The sequence below is a fragment of the Protopterus annectens genome, chromosome 6.part0 (assembly GCF_019279795.1).
Source record: "Protopterus annectens isolate FY-2018-M chromosome 6.part0, PAN1.0, whole genome shotgun sequence".
Classification (NCBI taxonomy): Eukaryota; Metazoa; Chordata; order Ceratodontiformes; family Protopteridae; genus Protopterus; species Protopterus annectens.
Genome location: NC_056737.1, coordinates 1126196651 through 1126219159, shown reverse-complemented (window position 1 = coordinate 1126219159; position 22509 = coordinate 1126196651). Strand labels below are relative to the sequence as shown.

The following is a 22509-nucleotide window of genomic DNA, read 5'->3' as shown; positions in this document are numbered from 1 at the left end:
AAAAGTTTTCTGAAGAAAGGTGTAGACTGCAAGGAAGTGAACTGGTCGCGTTTATATCACGTTATCAAAAGATGAAAATAGCGAACACTATTTCATCAGCCCCAAAACATCTAAACATGAAAATATCGAACATTCAGAACAGCGAATTTTTTCCCATGGAAAGAATCTGCTGCTCCGAAATACATACACAACACAAGTACATCAAACAAACAGCAACCACACACATACACTTAAATTCCTACATCTAATGCTACACTAAACTAAACATACACTACTATCTACCCACTTACCTTAAACCAAACCCTAACCCTAAGATCCATCACTATCGCACGCTCACCTAACCTGCGCCCTAACCCTAACTCACTTAAACCGCCCCTAACCCTAAAGTCTGTCACTATCGCACACATGCCTAACCTGCGCTCTAACCCTAACTCACTTAACCTGCCCCTAACCTATAAACAATTGCACACTTACCTGAACCCAACCCGTAACTTTCCACCACAGCACTAAGAATAGCGAAGCCACAGAAACGGCCAACCGAATTCTTTCCCGAGGAAAGAATCCGCTATTCTGCAGCTTCGCTATTCTTAGCGTTCGCTGAATAGTGTTCAATATCAGAACATTCGAAGTTTTAATACTTCGATGTTCTGATATAGACCCAACTGGTCTCATATAGACTAGAGCACAAATCTGAGAAGTTATAAACACAACAGTATTCGAAATGCGATATGACATAACTCCCTTCTCCAAAGCCTGCATAAAAGGCAAAGCAGACCAGCATCATCAGTGTAATACATAAAAATAAGTGCATGCCTCAGTGGCACTAATGTTGGAAGAGGTTTGGAAGGAAAAACAGACTGCATTTCCCTGTTTCAACAGTCACCAAAATCAGTGCTCCAGCCTCAAGAAATCTATCAAAGATTCTAAAGTCCAGAAGTTAAAGTGAAAGTAAACTTATCATAACAGTAGCTATTCTAATAAATCACTGTTGTAGTAGCCTCAGCTGTACGGGTCCTGCCCACTGCTTAAGATACTGCAATAGTGATCTAATATATATAGTGGTGTGTACGAAACCCAGAGATGACATCTCAGGCAAATGCAGTGAAGACAATTTGTACATACAGCTACTGTATCAGTTGAAATGTCCTACGAATACTGAAAATGTGTGGTACCAGACATATGTATTAAAAAACAGTGCGACAGTTTCTTATCACTTAAGTTAAAACACACATACCTTTTGTAGCATAACAGATGGCTCCTTGTTGTTTTGTATAACAATCTGCACATTTCCAGAATCCGTTAGTATCCAAATAAACACATTCTCCAGTTCCTTGTTCATTTTCTGCCCAACGACTGTACGAAATAGATCTTCCATCTGACCAGCTGTAATGTATTCCATCCTGCCATTAAACAAACAAAATAATGTTATTAAAGCAGCATTAAGTAGTCACTGTTTTGTACAAACAGGTAAGCATTAAAATAGTGTTCAGTCAGAGATTTTTCCTGTTTGGGGTGAGAAGTGTATTACTGCATTTAATGGCTTAATGTTTAAGCTGTGTTGACTCCATTATGACTTCAACAGTGCAACCAAATTCATGGACTTTGCTGTTATTAAAAGCAGTAGTCGCCTACAATGTTCCTGGGTCATCTAATATTCAAAAGTCTATAGCAAGGATAGATGCTGACAACATTTTTCTTGTGAACAGTATGGCATCTCGGAAACCATGAATTAATACAAAACCACCATCTTTCTTTGGTGATTGCCAGCTATTTGCAGCAGATAATTATTTAGGTGAATATCATCACAAAGTACTGCGTGCATAAAACAAGAAGTTATGTACTCACCATAACGTTCGATGTATGTAGTCCATCTTGCCTCACACTCTTACTCACGGGTTCAGAGCCGATATCGGCTCTGACTCGGCCAATTTATTTACTAGCTCAAAGTCTCTCATTGGCTGGACCAAGCAGGTATCCCATGTTGCAGTGCTCCCTAACCCCAGATCTAGTTTGCTGCAAAACCACAAACACGCCATATACACACAACAACAAAAACTACAATATAGAACTACCAAAGAGGTAAGAAAAAAACAATTATTATTGAAGGGTACTCTAGTACCAAACCTAACCTCCAGATCCTCCAGGAAGGGGGCAGGTGGGAGGGTACATAAGAATGTGAGGCGAGATGGACTACATACATCGAACGTTATGGTGAGTACATAACTTCTTGATGTTATGTAGTCCAATCTCGCCTACATTCTTACTCACAGGACAGCGTCCCCAGCACCTGTATCCTGGGAGGCTCAAAGGAAGATACTCCTGAGAAATGTGGAACCAAAGGAAGCCCTACCCCTAGAGGCCATGTCCAGTTTGTAATGAGTAACAAAGGTATGGGGGGGAGCCCATGTGGCTGCAGCACAAATATCATCCAAGGATAGTCTAACATGGTATGCTATGGACGCAGAAACAGCCCTAGTAGAGTGAGCCTTGACGGGGAACGGTAGAGTTTTCCCTGCTGAAGAATAAATAAAGGAAATACAATTAGCAATCCATCTGGAAATGGTAACCTTGGAAATAGGTCTATTGTCTGAAAAGGAAACAAACAATTGGTCAGACTTTCGTAGATGTTTGGTCCTGTGTAGGTAGAATCTCAATTGTCTGTGCACATCCAGCTGATGAAATCTAAACTCTGCCTTTTTCAAATATTGAGGGAAGAATACTGGGAGCTCAATAGACTGGTTGAGATTAACAGTAGATGTAACTTTAGGGAGAAAGGATGGGTTAGGTCGAAGAGAGACTCTGTCCTTATGAAAAATTAAATACGGGGGTTTGATGGAGAGGGCTTGAATCTCTGACACTTGTCTGGCTGATGTAATGGCTATCAGAAAATCCGTTTTCCAAGACAGAAACTTTAACTCGCAGGTGGCAGCCGGTTCGAAGGGTGGGGAAGTAAGGGCTTGCAGAACCAGGTTTAAATCCCAAGGCATAATAGATTCAGAAACAGGCGGCCGGAGTAATAAGGTGCCCTTTAAAAAGGCCTTACAGAGTTTGTGAGCCATAAGGGAAGGCTCCTAGGAGGTATGAAAGCTAGAAATAGCCGCCAACTGTACTTTAACAGTGGCAGGCGCAGAACCCTGCTGAAAAAGCATGGACAAGAACTCCAAGACCGCAGGAATTGGAGCTGTGTAGGGGTTGATTCCTTGAGCATGAGCCCAAAAAGAGAATCTCTTCCATTTGCTGGAATAAATCTTCCTAGTCAACGACTTATGAGAGGACGATAAAATGTGTACTACCTCAGGTGAAAATTGATGAAGCCTGACTAGCAATGGAAGTGGAGTAGCCAGGCTGTCAACCTGAGGGTCCGCAGGGAGGGGAGGAACTGTCCCGACATGTGTTTTCAGTAGGTCTGGTACTGGGTCCAGAATCCACAGAGTGTCTACCATGAACGGATGGAGGAAGGAGAACCAGACTTGGCGAGGCCAGTGTGCGGCAATTAGAATCATCTTGCTTCCCAAGGATAGGGCTTTCTGAATCACTCTTGGTAACAGAGGAAACGGAGGGAAAGCATAGAGCAGACTGGAGGGCCAATAATGGACTAGAGCGTCCCTGGGTGATTCCCCCTGTGGGGGGATCAGGGTTAAGTAATTGCTGCATTTGGCATTGAGGGGATTGGCAAAAAGGTCGCAGCAAGGCTGATCCCACCTGTTGAATATCTGTTCCGCAACCCAAGGGTTCAGGGACCACTCGTAAGGCATGAGAATAGCTCTGCTCAGCCTGTCTGCTATCACATTAGCCTTCCCCGGAATGTACATTGCCACTAGGAACCAGTGGAAAGATATTGCCCACTGCCACACTCGCATGGCCTCTCTGCACAAGGGGCAAGATCTGGTTCCTCCCTGTTTGTTCAGGTACCATACCACGGACATATTGTCCGAATGTATCGCGATCGTCCCAAGAGGGAGAAAGCTCTGAAGTGCCCGCAACACCAGAAGCACTGCTCTCATCTCTAGAACACTGATGTGCAGATGTACCTTGTGATCTTGCCACGTGCCTTGGAATGTCCTGCCAAGATAATGCCCCCCCACCCCATCTGGAAGGCATCCGTGGTCACGGTGGCGACAGGTGACGGAGGAACAAACTGTTTCCCCTCATCCAGATTGGTGGAGCATAGCCACCAATTCAGATCCTGTTTGCATCGGTCTGTGAGCAGGATCAGGTGAGTAAGGGGAAGTTTCTGAAAGGACCATTGGGCAAATAGAAGCCATTGAAGAAGCCTCATGTGTAACCTGGCTAGAGGCACTAGCATAATGGTAGTTGCCATGGTGCCCAGAAGCTGAAGAACCCATCTCGCTTGTACTTTCCTGAGTGGTAATAGTGCACGAACCTGGTTTTGTATTATTGTGATCCTTTGCTGAGGTAAGAAGGCCCGCATTTGGATGGTGTCTAGCTCTGCGCCTATAAATGTGACACGCTGCGAGGACAGCAAGGCAGATTTTTCCCAGTTCAAAGTTATACCAAGTCGCTGACAGAGGGTAATGGTGGCATCCCTGGCTTGGATAAGTAGATGCCTGAGGCGAGCAGTGAGGAGCCAGTCGTCCAGATAAGGAAACACCTGGAATCCTTGACGTCTCAGGTGAGCTGTCACCACTGCCAAACACTTGGTGAACACCCTGGGGGCTGTGGTGACACCAAAGGGCAGGGCACGAAACTGAAAATGGCTGGCTCCCAGCCGGAAGCGTAGGTGACTCCTGGATGCCCTGTCCATTTTGATATGATAGTAAGCATCCTTGAGGTCGATGGAGCACATCCATACTTCTTTTTCCAGCAACAGAAAAATGGACTGAAGGGTGACCATTTGGAACTTGGACTTTTGAACATAGTGGTTTAATCGGCTGAGATCTAGAATGGGTCTCAGGTCCCCTGTTTTTTTTCGGCACCAAAAAGAGTCTTGAGTAAGTCCCTAATCTGATTTGGTCTGAGGGGACAGGTTGGATGACTCCTTTCTTTAGCAGCTTTGAAACCTCTAAGGCTGCGTGATCCCTTTGACTGGGTGGAACATCCGGGATTCTTCTGACTGGAGGAGGGTCTGACGAAAAGGGTATGGCATAACCTCCGGAAACTATTCGTAACACCCATCGATCCTGGGTGATGCTTTCCCAGGCTTCCGGGTGTAACGATATGCGGCCCCCGACTGGCTCCGGAGAAGCACAGTCGAGCAACACATCAGGAACGATGGTAGGAAGAACCGCAAAAGGAATCACGGTCTCCCGAGTTGCGGGGGCCTCCTCTGCCTCTAGGGCGGCATCTTCCTGAATAACCTCCCCCACCTCTGCCTCTGGAGGGGGAGGCACCTTGTGCGGCAGGGAAAAACTTCTGTGATTTCTTGAACCACATCTTCCCCCCTCTCTAAGCCTTGGGGTAAGGCCTCGAGGGGTGGGAAAAAAGGACCCCTACGGCAGACAGGGTCTTTCCCTCTTGCTCGCATCTCTTGAGGGTGCCTTTCACTTTGGTCCCAAAAAGCGAGGACCCATCAAAAGGAGCGTCAGTGAAGGAAGACTTGAAGGCCTCTGCGAAATGACACAGGTGCAACCAGGCTTGCCTCCTGAGGGCTACTCCTGAACTGGCTGCCCTACTCGCCCCCTCGGCTGCATACGATATGAGCCTCATGGACGAGTTGACAACAGAATTTAGGGTAGACACCTGGGCATTAACTGTGGGTGCCAACGCCTCAGGAACATTACCTGCTAGAGTATCTCCTAACTCCTTGAGGAGATCTCTCTGGGGCTGAGTGAAATGGCAAAGATAGTTTGGTGACCGTAAGGCGAAGGTAGCTGACGAAAGGGTATGCTTCCCGTACCTGTCCATCGTCCTAGACTCCTTGTTAGGAGGATGGATGGAGGAAGAAGTCTCGGCTACTTCCTTCTGTGTGGCCGCCGCCACCACCATTACATCTACAGAAACCCCTTTGGACAGAAATTCTTTCCCCAGGGGAGCAGAAAGGAACTTATTGGGCCTTCTGGGTACAGGTTCCACCGTATCAGGATTCTCCCACACCCTTCGACAGATTAAATCCAACAGTTCGTCGAAGGGTTGAGCTCCAAAGGCCCTGAGGAATACCGACTCCTCCTCGGAGGGGGTTTGGGAGGGCCAGTCGCCCCTCTGTCTCAAAATCTCCAGGATGTTGGAGAAAGAGACGTCATCAGAGGACGACTTAGGGGACCCCTCCGACTCCTCGAGGTCGGTATCAGAAGTGAGAGACTCGTCCTGGGAGTCTATGTGCTTCCTCTTGCACGTCTTCTTTCTGGGGGCCTCAGACTCTGAGGGACCCTCAGAAAGTTGGGGACCGCTCATGGGGGTATCCCCAGACCTTTGGGTTCCGCCATCTATGGATAGGGGGCGTCAGAGGCTCTAGCCAGGGTGGAAGGGGACAGAATGACCGATCCGGGTGATGTAACTGACGACTTGGCCAGTGCGCTCCGCATGGCCTCAAAGGCCAGTCCCTCCGAATCCGAGGACCGACGGGCCTCCGAGGCCATGATCAGCGTCAGGGTCCCCAAGCCGATGCGCCAAGAGGGAGGCTCGGAACCGATGGGTGTCCCGAAACATCCCCCTCGGGCCCGACTGAGGAAACCCGAGTGCCGAAACCTGTGGAAGGAGCCGACAGGGTCAGAGGTGACGTCGGCACCGATAAACCTTTAAGGGGTATCGGAGCCGGCGCAAGAACATCACTCGGAGTGGAGCACTCCAGCTCCGAAGACAAGGAAGTGCTCAGAGGAGGAACCACGACTGGGTCGGAGCCGAAAATAATTTAGCCAACACCGGCGACTACAGGAGCCTCTGCACCACTCTATCAACATCCAAATCAGAAAGCCTGGAGGATTTGGAGGACAGGGATGGAAAATGGGATCTCCTGTCAGGAGAACCAAGCCTAACACTGGGAGATCGGCTCCGAACTGGTTCCAGTAAAATGGGAGCCGAAGCCGATTACAGCACCACAGATACCTCCTGCGGCCCCGAGGACATAGGAGCCGAGGAAGCAGTCAAGTTTTGAAAGTTTCTCCGGCGGCTCCGAGGAGACAGACGGAGCCGGAGATCTTTTCTTCATTTTCGAAGCCTTAGGCTTGGCCTGAGAACCAGAGGCTGAGTCCAAGGACTCCTCAAATGAAGGTTTCAAGAGACCCTTCAATATTAACTTGTTTTTTCTCTCCTGAAGCACCCTCGGACTGAAGGCGTGACAAAAGCTGCAAGACTCTTGCAAATGAATTGCACCTAAACAATAAACACATACAGAATGTCCATCTGTGATGGACATTTTGTAACTACACTTGGCACATTTTTTGAAACCGGAAGGTTTATGTTCCTTCTGTTCTTTAGACATTCTGAAAGAACCAAACTAGGAAACACAGCAGGCGGGAAAACAGTAACCACTCTACCACAACCAAGAACCTCTACGTGAAACAGTTCTCTAAAAACACACACACAATCCACAACAAGAAAAAAGGATCTAGTGCTAGCTAATTCAGCCACAGACAACTTTAAATAACTACAACACACAGAAAGAAGGACTAGGTCCTCTAACTCAAATGGGCCTAGCCCACCGGAAATTAGGGATACCAACTACAGACCAGAACACACTAATTAATCCACAAAATACACAAATAGCTATTAAAATAGCTTTTTTGGGTGAAAAACAGCAAATTTCTCGAGAGAAATTGAAAAGTAAAGGTACTTAGCCACAGCCAAGCGAGACCACGTCCTAGCTACATGAGCGGCAAATGAGATCTGGGGTTAGGGAGCACTGCAACATGGGATACCTGCTTGGCCCAGCCAATGAGAGACTTCGAGCTAGTAAATAAATTGGCCGAGTCAGAGCCGATATCGGCTCCGAACCCGTGATTAAGAATGCAAGCGAGATTGGACTACATAACATCCAATTTTTAATATACCTTGATATTTATAAACATTTGTAGAAAAAGCAATCATATTACAGTATTTAGAGTGTTACAATTATGAAATCTGAAATCTGAAGAAAGACAACTTTGTTAACTACCTTTCTGATGTAAGAAATGCTTAAAGTTTTGTTAAACACCTTTCACTACTCTACTCTAGTCTTGTCCTAGAACACAAAGATTTGCCACCAAAGAAGAGCAAGAAGAGGATAAAGCAGTTTTAAAAGATGCAATACACTTCCTGCTTCCAAACTTTTTTGTGTATACCAAGGAAAAGTGTATTGCTACATTTAATGTGCTACCATAATTATTTTTTTGTGTGTGGGAATGAGAAGTATACTGCAATTTTTTAACATTCTACAGAAACACAGACACACATTGGTTGTGACCACTGTCCGTGAGGTAGAGCTCAGTGTGTTACAAAACATAGTTCTCCAACACATTCATCTACTTTTCTTTTTTTTTCTCTCATTTTATCTTCTAAGCACACTGAAGCAGCTAAAGAATTGGAGAAACAAAGAATATTGTAGCAGCACTAATTGCTTTACATCTTTCAAAGCTGTAAATGCTTCACATTTCTACACTTTTTTTCTTTTTCCATGTAAACTACTTATAAATAAAGCAGGTAAAGTTCCATGTATGGAGCATTATGAATAATTGGATTGCTCTGACCATAACCAAGTAATTACGTGCTCCCAGAAACGGATGTCAAGATTCACTTTTCAAGCTTTGCTTCTATCTGCACTTGAAGTGTATTTCTTAATATCTATTTCTGAAACATATAACAACCTGGTTATGCCAGAAGACCTGATTGTAATCCTCATACATATAAACACCATAACAACCTGGTTATGCCTGAAGACCTGATCATAATCCTCATATATATGACAACTTGGTCATAATCATCTATGTGTATAGAATGTATCCGCCCTGATAAAAACTCAGTATGCCACATGCACACCTTAAGTTTGCTGTAACTGCATGCAATGTCTTGTAAAAATTATCCTGCATCGGTTTTCTCTCTTTCTGAATAGATCCATAACTGCCCTACTTACATCCACTACTCCCTTAATCTGTATCATAGGTCAAAGATGAGAAACCTGACATAATTTGTCATCTCACCACAAATTCCAGGTGTGCCCATTTTATAATTCAAAGTCTTTCTTCATCACTCCCCAACTCCCTTCTACCTCAGGCTGATTATGATAGTTTTGATTTCTTCCTCCATGTGTTTCACTGTATAAATTCATACAAAGATGCCTATATTAACCACTGCTTGTACACATTTCCAATCTCAGCTTTCACCTTTACTCATTTCCAGCAAGAGGCCAAGGGAGAGAGAAAGAGAATGAGAGATTTAATCTCAGTCTCATGTTTTGCTGCTATCCTCCATTTGTTACTGTTTTTACGGTCGCAACCTAAACAGAATTCATCATTTACCTTCTTGTCTTCATTTTATTCTTCAATACCAGAACCAGGTCTGCCTCATAAATCTAAATCTTATCCATATCACTCCTTCCAACTCCTTCTTCCATTTCCTCTTTGCCACTCTGACTAACGTTAACTTTACATTATGTCACATCCATCAATATTTCTATCCTCCCTACTTCTTTCCTCTTTATTTTCCCTTCCTCCATATCTCTCTCTCTCTCAACATTCCAATCCTTCAAATAATCTCCCAGTCCCCTTCAATGAACTACACTCAGTCAAAAATCGTGCAGTTTCCATCTATCTTAGTGCACTGTTCATATCTCTCTTTTAAAATTACAACTGTGCGTCTCTCTCCAACTCTTTTCCACTATAACCTATTTTAGTGTAAAGAACTTGTTCACCCATTGTAGCAAACTCATCTGTCATAATCGTACTACATATATCCATATAACAAATGTCTTCCCTATATAACTCCATTCATCCATTCTCCACCCCTTTTCCCATTTTTACACATAGGGTCGGGGTGTAACTTCACAGTGACAATCATCTCGAGCCAAGGTTTACACTGCTGGGTGGCTAGCCTTGCCACAGAATTCATCTCATTAATTCATTCCCTATGCCACTGACTTAGATAAACTTTATCTAACATCACTTCTTCTCTTAACCAGCAGAGATACTGTACTTAACGCAGGCCTCCCTAACCAGTCTAGTTCCTTGACATCCAACTCCTCTCTCATTATACATTTTAAAAAGTGTACTTACACCATACACCTTAATGCCCACAGTATCTTAAATAAATCAAATACATCAGAAACATGTCTAAACCAATACAATTCTTGTATTGTTACCATAGTTGAGAAATGACTAAAGGAAGATACACTGTTTCCCCACTCCTTACTAGCCAATGCTACATATATGCCACTTCCCACTAATTGCACAGGCCCCAACAAAGTTGATAGTGCTGTGCTTCATACCTTATTTATTTTTCAGACCTTATTTAAATAAGGGGGTGAAGGGGGCTTGCCCTCCTGCAAAAAAAAAAAACAAAACTTTTTTTTTAATATTTTATCGGTGGTGATTTTCACTGTATGTTTTTTCAGTTATCTGAATTTGATCAAAAGGTGATTCAGTGAAATGGACTTAAAATCATTTGAATTAAGTCATTTGGAAGTCAACCAAATGGACATTCAACAAACTGTCATATAATCATCAGTAGATGAGCACAAGTAGAAAGCCTGATGATAGGAAGTGAGACAAGTTCTAATGAAACGCATTAAGTTAGTTAAAGAATTGTAGTACTGTAGAAGGAAACAAAAAATAGAGTTCAAATGCAAGGGCAGTGTCAGCTGGAAGCTAAACAAAGCTTTCATTTGTAGAGAAATGTATTATGGTTAGGTTAATTTCTCAGTTCTGAAAATATATAATTCCATTTCTTGCCTACATGCACAGAATAAAATGAGTGCCCATACTAACTGTTTGATTAGTTTACCTCTGTATTAGATTTTGAGGCTGTGACCTTAGGTATTTGGTTGGAATGTACTTAATTCAAGATAACAGATGTTGTAGGACTTATTGTGGTTTAGATAATACATTGGGTACCATTTTATTTGGTTCATAGTAAGTGATGTAACTAACCAGTTTTACAGTGATGAGTTTTGTTGGGGACATTTGCTGCACATTTAGCAAATTTGTTAAAAGTTTGTTCCAGCTTCTGCACATGAATCTTGAGAATATTTGTTAGAACAGATGGTCAGTATATAAGAATGAGTGGAACACGCCGCGGTGGTACAGCGGTAGCATTGTTACCTCACAGCAAGAGGTTCTCCCGTTCGATTCTCGGCTTGGCTTGGGAGTGCCTTCTGTGTGGAGTCTGCATGCCCTCCCCACGGTTGGGTAGCGTTCGAAAGACATGCATGCGTAAATGGGCGTGCCTTCTTTGAAGGTTGGGCGTCAAGCTGGCACCTCGGCATTTCGTAAAAAAAATCTACTGCCAATCATTAGCGGACCGTAGTTCCACTGTGGCGACCCCTTACAGTGAAAAAGCCGAAAAACAAACAACATATAAGAATGAGTGGAAGCTATGATTCAGCTGTGTTAATCTGTGCTGGTTCACAATGATAAGGTTTATATTTATGAAGCGTATCTAGTTTTTATGAATTTTAGAAGTGACATCTTTTGTATGTTGAAACATAGTTTAGGCCTACCTATTTTTGTGAGTTTTAGAAGCAACATAATCTATATGTTTGTCGAAGTATAGTTTGTGAGTAATAGTGATGGCAAGAAGTTTATCTTAAGCGAATTGTTCACTTCTTCTCAGTTAGGAAAAGTTCACAAAAAAAAATGTTGAACACATTAAGATAAATCGCACAAGTTTACTCACGGTTGGTTAAGCATTTCCACTTTAGATAGGCTTCATCAGAATTCAGCTCCAAATCTCCAAATGTATCTTTTCCCTTTTCTCTTAAACAAGGTTTTACTATTGGTTCAGCAGGGCCTGCTGAATTTCAAAAATAATAGCAGTCTGAGTTTGGATTTTTGGAAAATTTTCATGACAGCCACATTTTGTTTTTAAACTACATTTTTTTTACACTCAGCCTCAGGGTGTGAGACAAGGCAGTGACTGTCAGTCTCAGTTTACTAACGAGATCAAGTATTTCTTTACTTCTAAAGCAATAGCTGGATCTGTTAATGAGTAAACAGGTGTCCTGCTTATATTATGAATTGCAAGTATGCAAAAAAAGAAGTTCAGTCTTACCATAACGTTCCATCTGTGTTGTAGATCTTTATTCATTCATTACTGTTAGGACTTCGGTTCCGTCCTCGGAACCGACACGGCCGTTATCAAGCTCGCGACAGCCAAAATATCTCAGCTAAGACCTACCCACAATGCCCTCTCATTAGTCTCTTCAGATCGAGTTTGCCCATCACTATAGTATAGAAGTAATAAAAGAGACAGCAGGAGGCGCTGTCTGAGCAAATACCTTAACTAATAAGGAAATCGTAAAGTTCACCAGGAGTCCAGGCAGGGGGAAGGAGAGCTGGAAGTAATGAATGAATAAAGATCTACAACACAGATGGAATGTTATGGTAAGGTATAACTTCTTTATCTGATGTAAATCTTTATTCATTAATTACTGTTAGGACCGAGTTCCCAGCTACTTTAGTCCTGGGTGGCCCTTAAGGAAGGACATTCCTGAGCACCATAGAACCAAAAGATGCTCGTCCCCTGGAGGCCAAATCCAATTTGTAATGAGTGATTTATCCTGGAAGTTAAAGATACTTTCTTCTGTTGGTAGATGAAAGTAATGGGTTTTCTGAGCCAAGAAGATAATGTCATTTTGGAGACAGGCCTACCCAATCTGGGTCCTGCAAAGGCAACAAACAATTGATCCATTTTTCTGAAACATCGAGGGTATGCAAAAGATATTCCCCTCTATTTGAATGATGAGGGAAGAAAAACGGTAGGTCGATAGATTGATTAATGGAAAACCCTGAAATGACCTTGGACAAAAAGGAGGGGTCAGTACATAGGGACACTCTTTCCCTATGAAAAATCAAGTAAGGTCTCTTGACACTCAAGGCCTGCAATGCAGATATTCTTCTCGCTGAGGTAAGAGCTACTGGAAGTAGAGTTTTCCAAGACAAAAATTTCATATCACATGAGTTAGAAGGCTCGAAAGGAGGACTTGTTAACGACTGAAGCACCAATGTCAAATCCCAAGGCTCTATAGGACACTTGACAAGAGGTTTAACATGTAATACTCCTTTCATTAAGGTTTTGCACAGTCGGTGTGACATAACAGAAGAATTGTCAATTCCATTGTGATAATTTGCAATAGCTGCTAAATGCATAGTAATTGTCAATGCTGAAGCTCCTGCGTGTAATAGGGCAGTCAGATATTGTAGAATCTTCTGAATAGGCATGGAAAAGGGGTCTATGTTATGATCTTTGGTCCATCCAGAGAACCTAGCCCACTTACTAGAATAAATTTTCCTGGTTGAAGGATTGTGTGAAGCCAGAAGAATCTCACGAGCAGGAGATGAAATATCAGGTAGCCTGACAATCATCGGAAGTGGAGAAACCAAGCTGTGAGCTTCAGGCTGTGGAGATTGGGGTGAATCAGTCCCTGAGGATGAGACAGGAGACCTTGGGATTGATCCAGGGTCCACGGGCTGTGAATCACATGAGGCCATAGGAAAGGGAATCAGATGAGGCGATAGGAAAGGGAACCAGACTTGATGGGGCCAATAATGGGAAATGAGGATCACTCTGCTTCTCAACCTTTGAGCTTTCTGGAGGAATTTCTGGATGAGAGGAAACAGAGGAAAGGCATACAACAGACGCAGGGGCCAATCATGTGTCAGAGCATCCCTCGGAGACTCCCCCTGAGGGGGGATCAGGGCAAAGTAGCTTCTGCATTTGTTGTTTAGGGGAGAAGCAAACAGGTCGCAGCAAGGCCTGCCCCAATGGTGGAAGATCTGATCCGCTATTATAGGACTGAGGGACCATTGTGAATCATCAGAATGTTCCTGCTCAGATTGTCTGCAATAAGATTGGAACTCCCAGGAATGTGCATTGCTATGAGAAAGCGGTTGGAAGCCATCACCCAGTGCCAAATTCTCATGGCCTCCTGACACAGGGGGTAAGACCTGGTTCCGCCTTGTTTGTTGATGTACCAGACGACTAACATTTGTCAGATTGAATTGCAATGGTCCCAGAAGGAAGGGATGTGTGGAACATGCTCAGAGAACTGCCCTGAATTCCAGGACATTTATGTGCAAATTGGCCTCCATGGGGGACCAGGTGCCTTGGACTGTCTTTCTAAGGAAACGCACCCCCCCCCACCCTAACAGGAAAGCGTCCATGGTCACCATGGCCCTGGGCTGGGGAAGGCAGAATGGTCAACACCAACGATTTGATTCTGGCTTCATCCACCAAAGCATTTCCTTCTTGCAAAGGTTTGTAAGGCGTATCATGTGGTCGAGTGGGTGGGTTAAGATCGACCATTGTGATGAAAGGAGCCACTGTACTGGTCTCATGTGCAACCTCGCCAGTGGAACTAAGGTAACGGTTGCTGCCATAGATCCCAATAGCTGTAGTACAAGGCGTGCTGCTACAAATGTCTGAGGAAGGAGGACTTGAATCTGGCTTCTTATTTTTGACAGTCTGTGAGGAGGAAGGGAAGCTCGACAGGCCATTGTGTCAAAGATCGCTCCAATGAATTCCAGTGCTCTTGTTGGAGACATTTGTGACTTGTCCATGTTGATCGTGATACCTAGGTGAACAGCAAGACCTTGAGTGTAAGAGAGACTGAGAATGAGAAGATTCCTGTTCGTGGCAGTAAGGAGCCAATCGTCTAAATATGGAAACACCTGGAATCCTTGTAGTCGGAGATAAGCTACTACGACTGCCATACATTTGGTGAACACTCTGGGGGCTATCAAGAGACCAAAGGGCAGTACCCTGAACTGATAGTGATTGGCTCCTAGCCGGAAGTGGGGAAATCTCCAGGAGCGTTTGTCCATCTTTATGTGGTAATATATGTCCTGGAGGTCTATAGAGCACATCCAGTTGTCCTTCCCCTTGTACCTTGACAATTCGGAATATTTGAGGTTTTATGAATTTGTTTAGTAAGCTGAGAAAGTACAGTTGTGTACACTTACCATAAATGTAGTTGTTTGAGTGTATTCACTGTTGCAGTCATCACATTTGGGTTATCTGCTTGCAGTAGCCCTTAGTCGGCCTGATTAACAAAGTCTTGGGTCCTGCGTCGGTTGCTGTCTCTTCTTCCGTGATGTCAGGTCGTCAGGGGTATAAAACATGCAGCCGATGTCATTACATCAGTTTTTCTTTCCCCAGATGTCAGGTGCCCCCCTAATGGGAAGCAATTAAATCTAATTAAATCTATAAATATACAAGGTTATACCTCCAACAAAAAAGCAAATACACCAAAAAGCTTTTAAGCATTGTAAAGGAGAGAAGAGGTATAGCCAAAAGAAGTCAGGGGGCTGGAGGGAGGGTAACCAGGACAGCAACAGTGAATACACTCGAACATCTACATTTATGGTAAGTGTACACAACTGTACTATGTTCTTCGTGTTTCACTGTTGCAGTCATTACATTTGGGTAGATTCCCAAAGCTAAGGTTGGGAGGAGGAAATTAGATAGCATTAGGACCAGCTATAAGGCCCTGCAAGATTGCAGTGGCAAAGCCAGCTCTGGATTTAGAGAAAATAGGCAAATGGTAATGCTTGGTGAAAGTATGGACAGCACTCCAGGTAGCAGCTTCTAGGATGTCCCTGGTAGGTACGCCTCTGAGACAGGCTGTAGAGGTAGATGCAGCCCTGGTTGAGTGGGGTCCGATCCCCTGTGGGATAGGTTTTCCATGGAGCTTATAGCAGAAATGAATGCAATGGCCTATCCATTTTTGAGATGGTTTGCTTTGAAACAGCCTTCCCCTCTGTCCCTGCACAAATGCCACCAGCAGTTGTTCAGATTTCCTTTAAGGTTTGGTCCTGTCCAAGTAGAATCTAAGTTGTCTGTGCACATCTAAGGAGTGCAGTATCCATTCTCCTTTGTTCTGTGGATTAGGAAAGAAGGTTGGTAAATGAATGGACTGATTAAAGGCCACACTGTATACCACCTTTGGCATGAAAGAGGGATTGATCCAGAGGGACACTCTGACGGCATGAAAGATAATTAAAGGCTCCACTGCCACAAGGGCCTGTAATTCAGATACCCTTCATGCTGAAGTGATTGCTAAAAGGAAAGCTGTTTTCCAAGAAATGAATTTTCAATCTGCAGTAGCGGCAGGCTCGAAAGGAGGAAGGGTGAGTTTTTCCAATACAAAGTTAAGGTCCCAGGCTGGAGTTGGAGCTCTCCTGGGAGGGCTTAAATTTTTGGCCCCTCTGAGGAACTGCTCGAGCAGTGGATGAGAGAAGATGGGAGGTTCTGTGATATAATGAGCTGAAATGGCTGAGGTGTGAATTTTTATTGAGGAAAAAGACAGGCCCTTGTGAAGCATCTCAGTTAAGTATTGTAAAATCTGAGGTAAATTGGGCACTGCTGTGCTCATCCCTTGAGATTGGTTCCAGGCACAGAATCCATTTTTCAGCATAAGATTTTCTAGTACTAGGCCTCCAAGCCTATAAATTATATCCATCACTGGTTTGCTGAGGGATGGTAAAGGAGAGATTAGGTAATTAGCTAGGCTGCTAGGTTCGTGTTTGAAGCTGAGGGTGCAGAATCTGGTTCTCCTGCTGAGACAGCAGTGTAGGAGTCTGAGGCAGGTGCCATGGGGCCAGCAGTGACACACTGCACAGGAGGGGGTACCAGTGTTGGCGTGGCTAGTCTTGTGCAATCAAAATCGTCCTTGTTTTGTCTTGTTTGTTCTTTAGTAGTACTTTGGAGAGCAGAGGCATAGGAGGAAAGGCATAAACTGATTGGATGCTCTGTCCTTCAGCTGGAAAAAAAACTCTTTCCAAGCATGTCTGTGGGGAGTCCTTTTGCAAAATTTTTCCAATTGATAGTTTTGGGGGGAGGCAAACAGGTCTATATCTGCGCTTCCCCATTTGCTTGTCAACATGTTGAAAATCCTTGGTTCCAGTTTCCACTCGTGTGGGTCCATGAGGTTTCTGCTTAATCCGTTTGCCAGTGTATTTAGTTTTCCTAGCAGGAATTGAGCTTGTAGATGTACTTGGTAGTTCAAGGCTGTGTTCCACAATGCCATGGCTAGTCTGCAGAGGGGGTAAGAATGTGTACCCCCCCTGCTTGTTTATGTACCACATAACAATGGTGTTGTCCATCTTTACCATTAACATTTCTTTGTGATTGATGTGCAGGTGCATTTGACTTGGGTTCCATTTGCCCTGAATGCACTTCCCTGCCAGGTGAGCCCCCCATGCATAGTCTGATGCGTCTGTTGTTAGGGTTTGGGCAGCAGGGGGTAGTGTGAATGGTAGTCCCTTGTTTTGATGGCAGGCTTCTGCCCACCAAAGGAACTCTAGACATAGGCAAGGTATGATAGGAATCATTGCTTCTAGATCCTGAAAATGTTATAGGCTTTTTTAGATACCATTGTAGTTTCCTCATATGCAGTCTTGCATATGGAATCAGAAGAATGCAGGAGGCCATGAACCCCAAGGCTTGTAGTATTTGCCTTGCAGATAGCAGGGTTGTTGTGGCCACTTGTTTGAAGTAGGTTGTCAAGTGAATTTGTTACGTGAGGAAAGCCATCAGGGAAGTTGTATTCAAGCTTGCTCCCAGGAATATAATTTGTTGACAGGGTATCAGGTGTGATTTCTTTTCATTTATGGTGTACCTCAGACAGGTTAGCACCCTTTGTACAAAAGCCAGATTATTCAAAAGTATGTCCTGGTTTTCCGCCTGAATTCGACAATCGTCCAGGTATAGGTATATTTGAATATTTTTTTTGCCTGCAAAATGCAATGACTGGAGCTAGGCACTTTGTGAATACCCTGGGCACAGTAGATAAGCCAAAGGGCAGTGCAGAGAATTGATAGTGCGTGTAGCCTGCTTTGAAGCGTAGGTATCTTCTGCAAGATTCCCTGATTGGCATGTGCATTTATACTTCCTTTAAATCTAGTGCTGCCAACCAGGCATCTTTGCCTAGCACAGCAAGCAACTGGTGAAGAGTCAGCATCTTGAATTTTGGAATCACCAAAAAGGTGTTTAGCTTAGACAGGTCCAGGATAGGATGACATGAATTGTCTTTTCCTGGATACCAGGAAAAGTCCTGAGTAGAAACCTTGTCCCTTTTCCTCTTCTGGTACCAATGGAATAGCCCCTATGCTTAAGAGAGAGAGAGTACTTGCTTTTGGCCCTCTGCCCACTGATATGGAGGTAGATCTGGCCAACAGCTTGGAGTTGGTAACATGTGGAAGTGAAATCTGTATCCTTGGGACACTATATTTAAAACTCATTTGTCCTGGGTTATGAGTCCCCATTTCTTTGCATGAAGTGCAATCCTTCCCCCCAAAGGGGCAGTCAGTTGAGAAGTGCTTGGAAGTTTTAGAAAATAAGTCATTGAGACAGTTTACCATAGGGGAGAGTTTTATTACTCCCAGATTTGGAAGTGGAGGAACCTCACTGCTTAGTCCTGTGCATCCCCTCGGACTGAAGCCTGGTTGCTCTGCTGGATCTGGGTTTGGACTGAGAAAGTCTGGAAGAGACAGGAAAGGACCAATTCTTAGAAGGCCAATGCCTACTAAATCTTGGAGGTTGTACTTGTAAGAAATTTTTAACAGATTGCATAGATTTAGCTTTTTCCTCCTTCTTTTTAAGAACTTCTTCTGCCTTGTTGCCAAACAGGCGGTCCTGATTTAAGGGAGCATCCAGTAATTTTGCTTTAACATGATCTGGCAAGGATTGCTCCTTAAGCCAAGCATGCCTTCTAAGTACAGACCCAGTTACAGCAGCCCTGCAAGATGCCTGTAGTGAATCAAAACCACATTGCAACGTATGTTTACCAACTTGTTTAGCAGAATGCATTATATCCTGTAAATCCTTATTTTCAGCACAATCAGGAATCAACATCATTTTCTGTTTAAGCAATCCAATAATACGCTGCTGATACTTTAACATATGAAACTGGCAATTCAAGGCCCTAATGGGCAAAGTTACAGAAGTGTATACCTTCTTACCCCATCTATCCAGTGCCCTGGAGTCTCTGTCAGAGGGGGTAGGATATTTGGCAGTAGTAGCTTTAATGCCCTTGGGTCCCTATGAAATGGTTTCAAGATCTGTAGTAGGATTTTTGAAAAGGAACTTGTGAGAGTCAGGAACCCTGTAATATCTATCAGGTTTTTTGGGAGCAGGAGGTAAAGAGTCAGGGGCCATGCTAGATTCCGAAAAGGCATCATCAACGATGTCCAGTACAGGAGGTATAGCTAAAGGCCTGTGCTGGGACAGGAGTAAAAAGTCCCTAAGCCTCTTTTCAGAATCACAGAAATCCTGACTTTCCCAACGAAAATGCTCCTTGAGAGTATGCAAGGTTTCACCAAAAGAGAAATCCTATGGGGGGGGGGGGGGGGTGCAGAGGGAATACAGCCCTCAGCAACAGAATCCTCATAGGTAGATAAGGGTAAATCATGGTCATCAGAGGAAACAGAAATCTCAGAATACTGGTCAGAAGTATCATAAGCAAACTCAGTCCTAGTTCTCTTAGAGGGGGAAGTTTGTCTTCTCCTGATTAAAGTAATAAGGTTTTCAGTCATTCTTATCATATGTTTTTTTAGGCATAGAGGCCTGACCATGCAGTCTGAGTGTCAATTTTCTCCTTGAAGAAGAAGATGGCTTTGGTTTAATATGCAAGTCAGTAGGCCTGAATACACCCTTAGAAGCCGGACCCATCCAAGGTAGAGACATTCGCAGGTTCCACAGTTGAAGCATCTCGCGGCATACCAGACTCCGAATGGGTCTCAGTAGAGGCCTGCGAATCTGAAGTAGCGGGTATCAGGGGCTGCGAAAGCACCTCACTGAGTACCGGCGCCTTGGCGGCCTGTCTCTGTCTTTATCTTTGTGTTTTTTTGGAATGTCGGTAGTCGGATGTCTTACCGAAGACATATCGGGATAATTAAATTGAGCATCAAAATATTTAGAAGCAAAAATATACCGACAACGGATAGTTCGTGGTTTAAATAAGGCACAAAACAGACAGTGAGGTACGTCGTGGTCAGGGCTTAGGCAAGGAATACACTATGAAAAAAATCTTTATGAGGTATTTGCTTTCCACAAGAAATGCAATTATTTATTTTTACTGACATCGGATAAGAGCAAGAAAAAGTTTCCCCAATGGGGTACTTAGCTTTTAGTTGAAGACTTCGTTCTGAAACTCGAAAATGAAAATTTCAGGAGTCGGCCGACCGGCACTTGCAAAATGCTTCTGCTACGGGCACTGCACGGCAAGAAAGATGGATGTAAATATGTTGGCTGCATGTTTTATACCCCTGATAACCTGATGTCACAGAAGAAGAGACAGCAATCGACATAGGACCCAAGACTTTGTTAATCAGGCCAACTGAGGGCTACTACAAGCAGATAACCCAAATGTGAAGACTGCAACAGTGAAACACGAAGAACATCCAGGATTGGTCTCCAGTCCTGTCTTTTTTGGCACTAAAAAGATCCTCAAGTAAAACCCAGAGCCACTCTGGTCTGGTGGGACAGGCTGGATGACTCTTTTTCTTAGCAGCTTTTTGATTTCTAAGGCTGCAGCCTCCCTCTGATTGGGTGGGACATTGGGGATTCATTTTATGGGTCTGGGAGTAAGATCGAATGGGATATAATAGCCTCTGGATATTATTCTCTGCACTCACGCATCCGTTATGAGTTGCCAGGCCTGTAGGTGCAGGGAAAATCGCCCTCGACTGCTTCCAGAGGAAAGCAATTGGGACACTGTTCAGGAGCGCTGGTAGGGTCGGCCGGAGAAGGAATCTCTAGTGCCCTGGTTGCGTGGACCCCCTCTGCCCTTAAAGGGCCATCTTCCGGATGAGTTGCCCCCTCTGCCCCGAGGGGGATTGCTCATCACGGGTGTCACGAAAAGATCCTTGGAACTTCTTGAAACACAATTTTCCTTCCCTCTGGTTCCTGGAATAGGATCTCTGGGGGTGGAAAAAGTAATGCCCACAGCAGACAAGGTCTTTCTGTCCTTCTCACTACGTGATAGTGTGTCTCTTACTTTGAGATCAAAAAGGGAAGATTCATCAACAGGCGAGTTGACAAAGGAAGATTTAAAGGGGTCAGCAAAATCACACAAACGCATCCAAGCATGCCGTCTGATGATGATGCCTAATGCGGCTGCTTGAGCTGTCCCCTCGGTGGTGTGAGAGATCAAGTGCATCAAGGAGTTTGAGATGTATTCCAGGGTAGTGAGCTGAGAGGCGACAGTATCACGCACCTCATCAGGCAGTACCCCCGCAAAAGAGGCAGACATTTCTGAGATTAGGTCTCTTTGGAGGTGAGTAAAGTGTGCCAGATAATTCAGCGATCGAATGGCAAAGGTTGCTGAAGCGTAGGCCTGCTTCCCCAGTCTATCCATAGCCCTATTTGGGGGATGAACAGTGGAACTATCTTCTGCCAGTTCCCTCTTGTTGGCCGCTGCCACAACCATGGAATCAACTACCAGCTGCTTGGAATAATTGGGCTGATTTTCAGGGGTGGATAAAATTTTATCTGGCCTCTGGGAGACAGGTTCTATGTTGTCCGAGGCTTTCCAGGCACACTGCACAATAAGTTTAACAAGCTCATCCGCAGGTGGGATCACCCAGGAAGTAGATGGCCGAGCATGGAAGGCCTGCAAGAACACCGATTCCTCCGAAGAAGTGTTGGAGGGCTTCCAGTCTCCTCTCTGCTTGAGGATCTTGAGAATGTCTCCAAATGAGATGTCTTCTGGGGGAAACCAAGGCAATTGGTGTCTTTGGTGATGGATTTCTCAGGGGAATCAAGCTGCTTCCTCTTGCACAGTTTCTTCAGGGGTGGCTCCCCAATGGGATCTTCTGAGGATGACTCTAGAGAAATGGTTCTCTTCAAGGGATGGTCTTGTGGCTCTCGTGCTCAGCATCCCAGAGTAGGGGGTTGGGACAGCTGCATGCTACAGGGGGGTTCTGGTGGCGATGCCAATGGTGCCAACTGTGAGCCTGTTGATGCAAGGACCCTCTCCATCACCTGGAAAGCAGGCTTGCCCGACGAGGGATGGGAGCCCGGAACCGAGAAGGACAACCTCGGAACTAGGGTCACACCCTGCCCTGAGGAGCCTGCCTCCAGGTGAGGAGCTCTGAAAGGACCGGTAGCTACCAGGGGTGCTGTGGCCGTAGATGGCGCCACCAAAAAAAACAGTCGCCAAACTAGGAGCCACGGTGCCGACAGCCCAATCACTGCTCCGAGAGTGCACCAGTTCTAATGGAGCCGTTGCACCAAGAGTAATCATACTGACAGGGGAGCCTCTGCAGTTGGAGCCGAGACAGAATTCACCGGGATGGCCATCGGAACCAAAGTCTCCGGGGCCTGGAAGGAGGCTACACAGGTGAATATGCCATGAGAGCTTCCATTCCAAGAAGGAAGGAAGACCTAGCAGAGATGGGTAATCCTCTAGCTGCCAAAAGCTGGTCC

General features: G+C 44.7%; 1 protein-coding gene across 1 annotated transcript in view; it reads right to left on the bottom strand.

The window, feature by feature from the left end:
• Nucleotides 1-22509, bottom strand: part of LY75 (lymphocyte antigen 75) — a 3856564-nt gene that overhangs the window by 704504 nt on the left and 3129551 nt on the right. The window contains exon 26 of the mRNA XM_044074746.1: nt 1235-1400. Coding sequence (XP_043930681.1) covers nt 1235-1400 — 166 coding nt within the window. The remainder of the gene's footprint in view (nt 1-1234; nt 1401-22509) is intronic.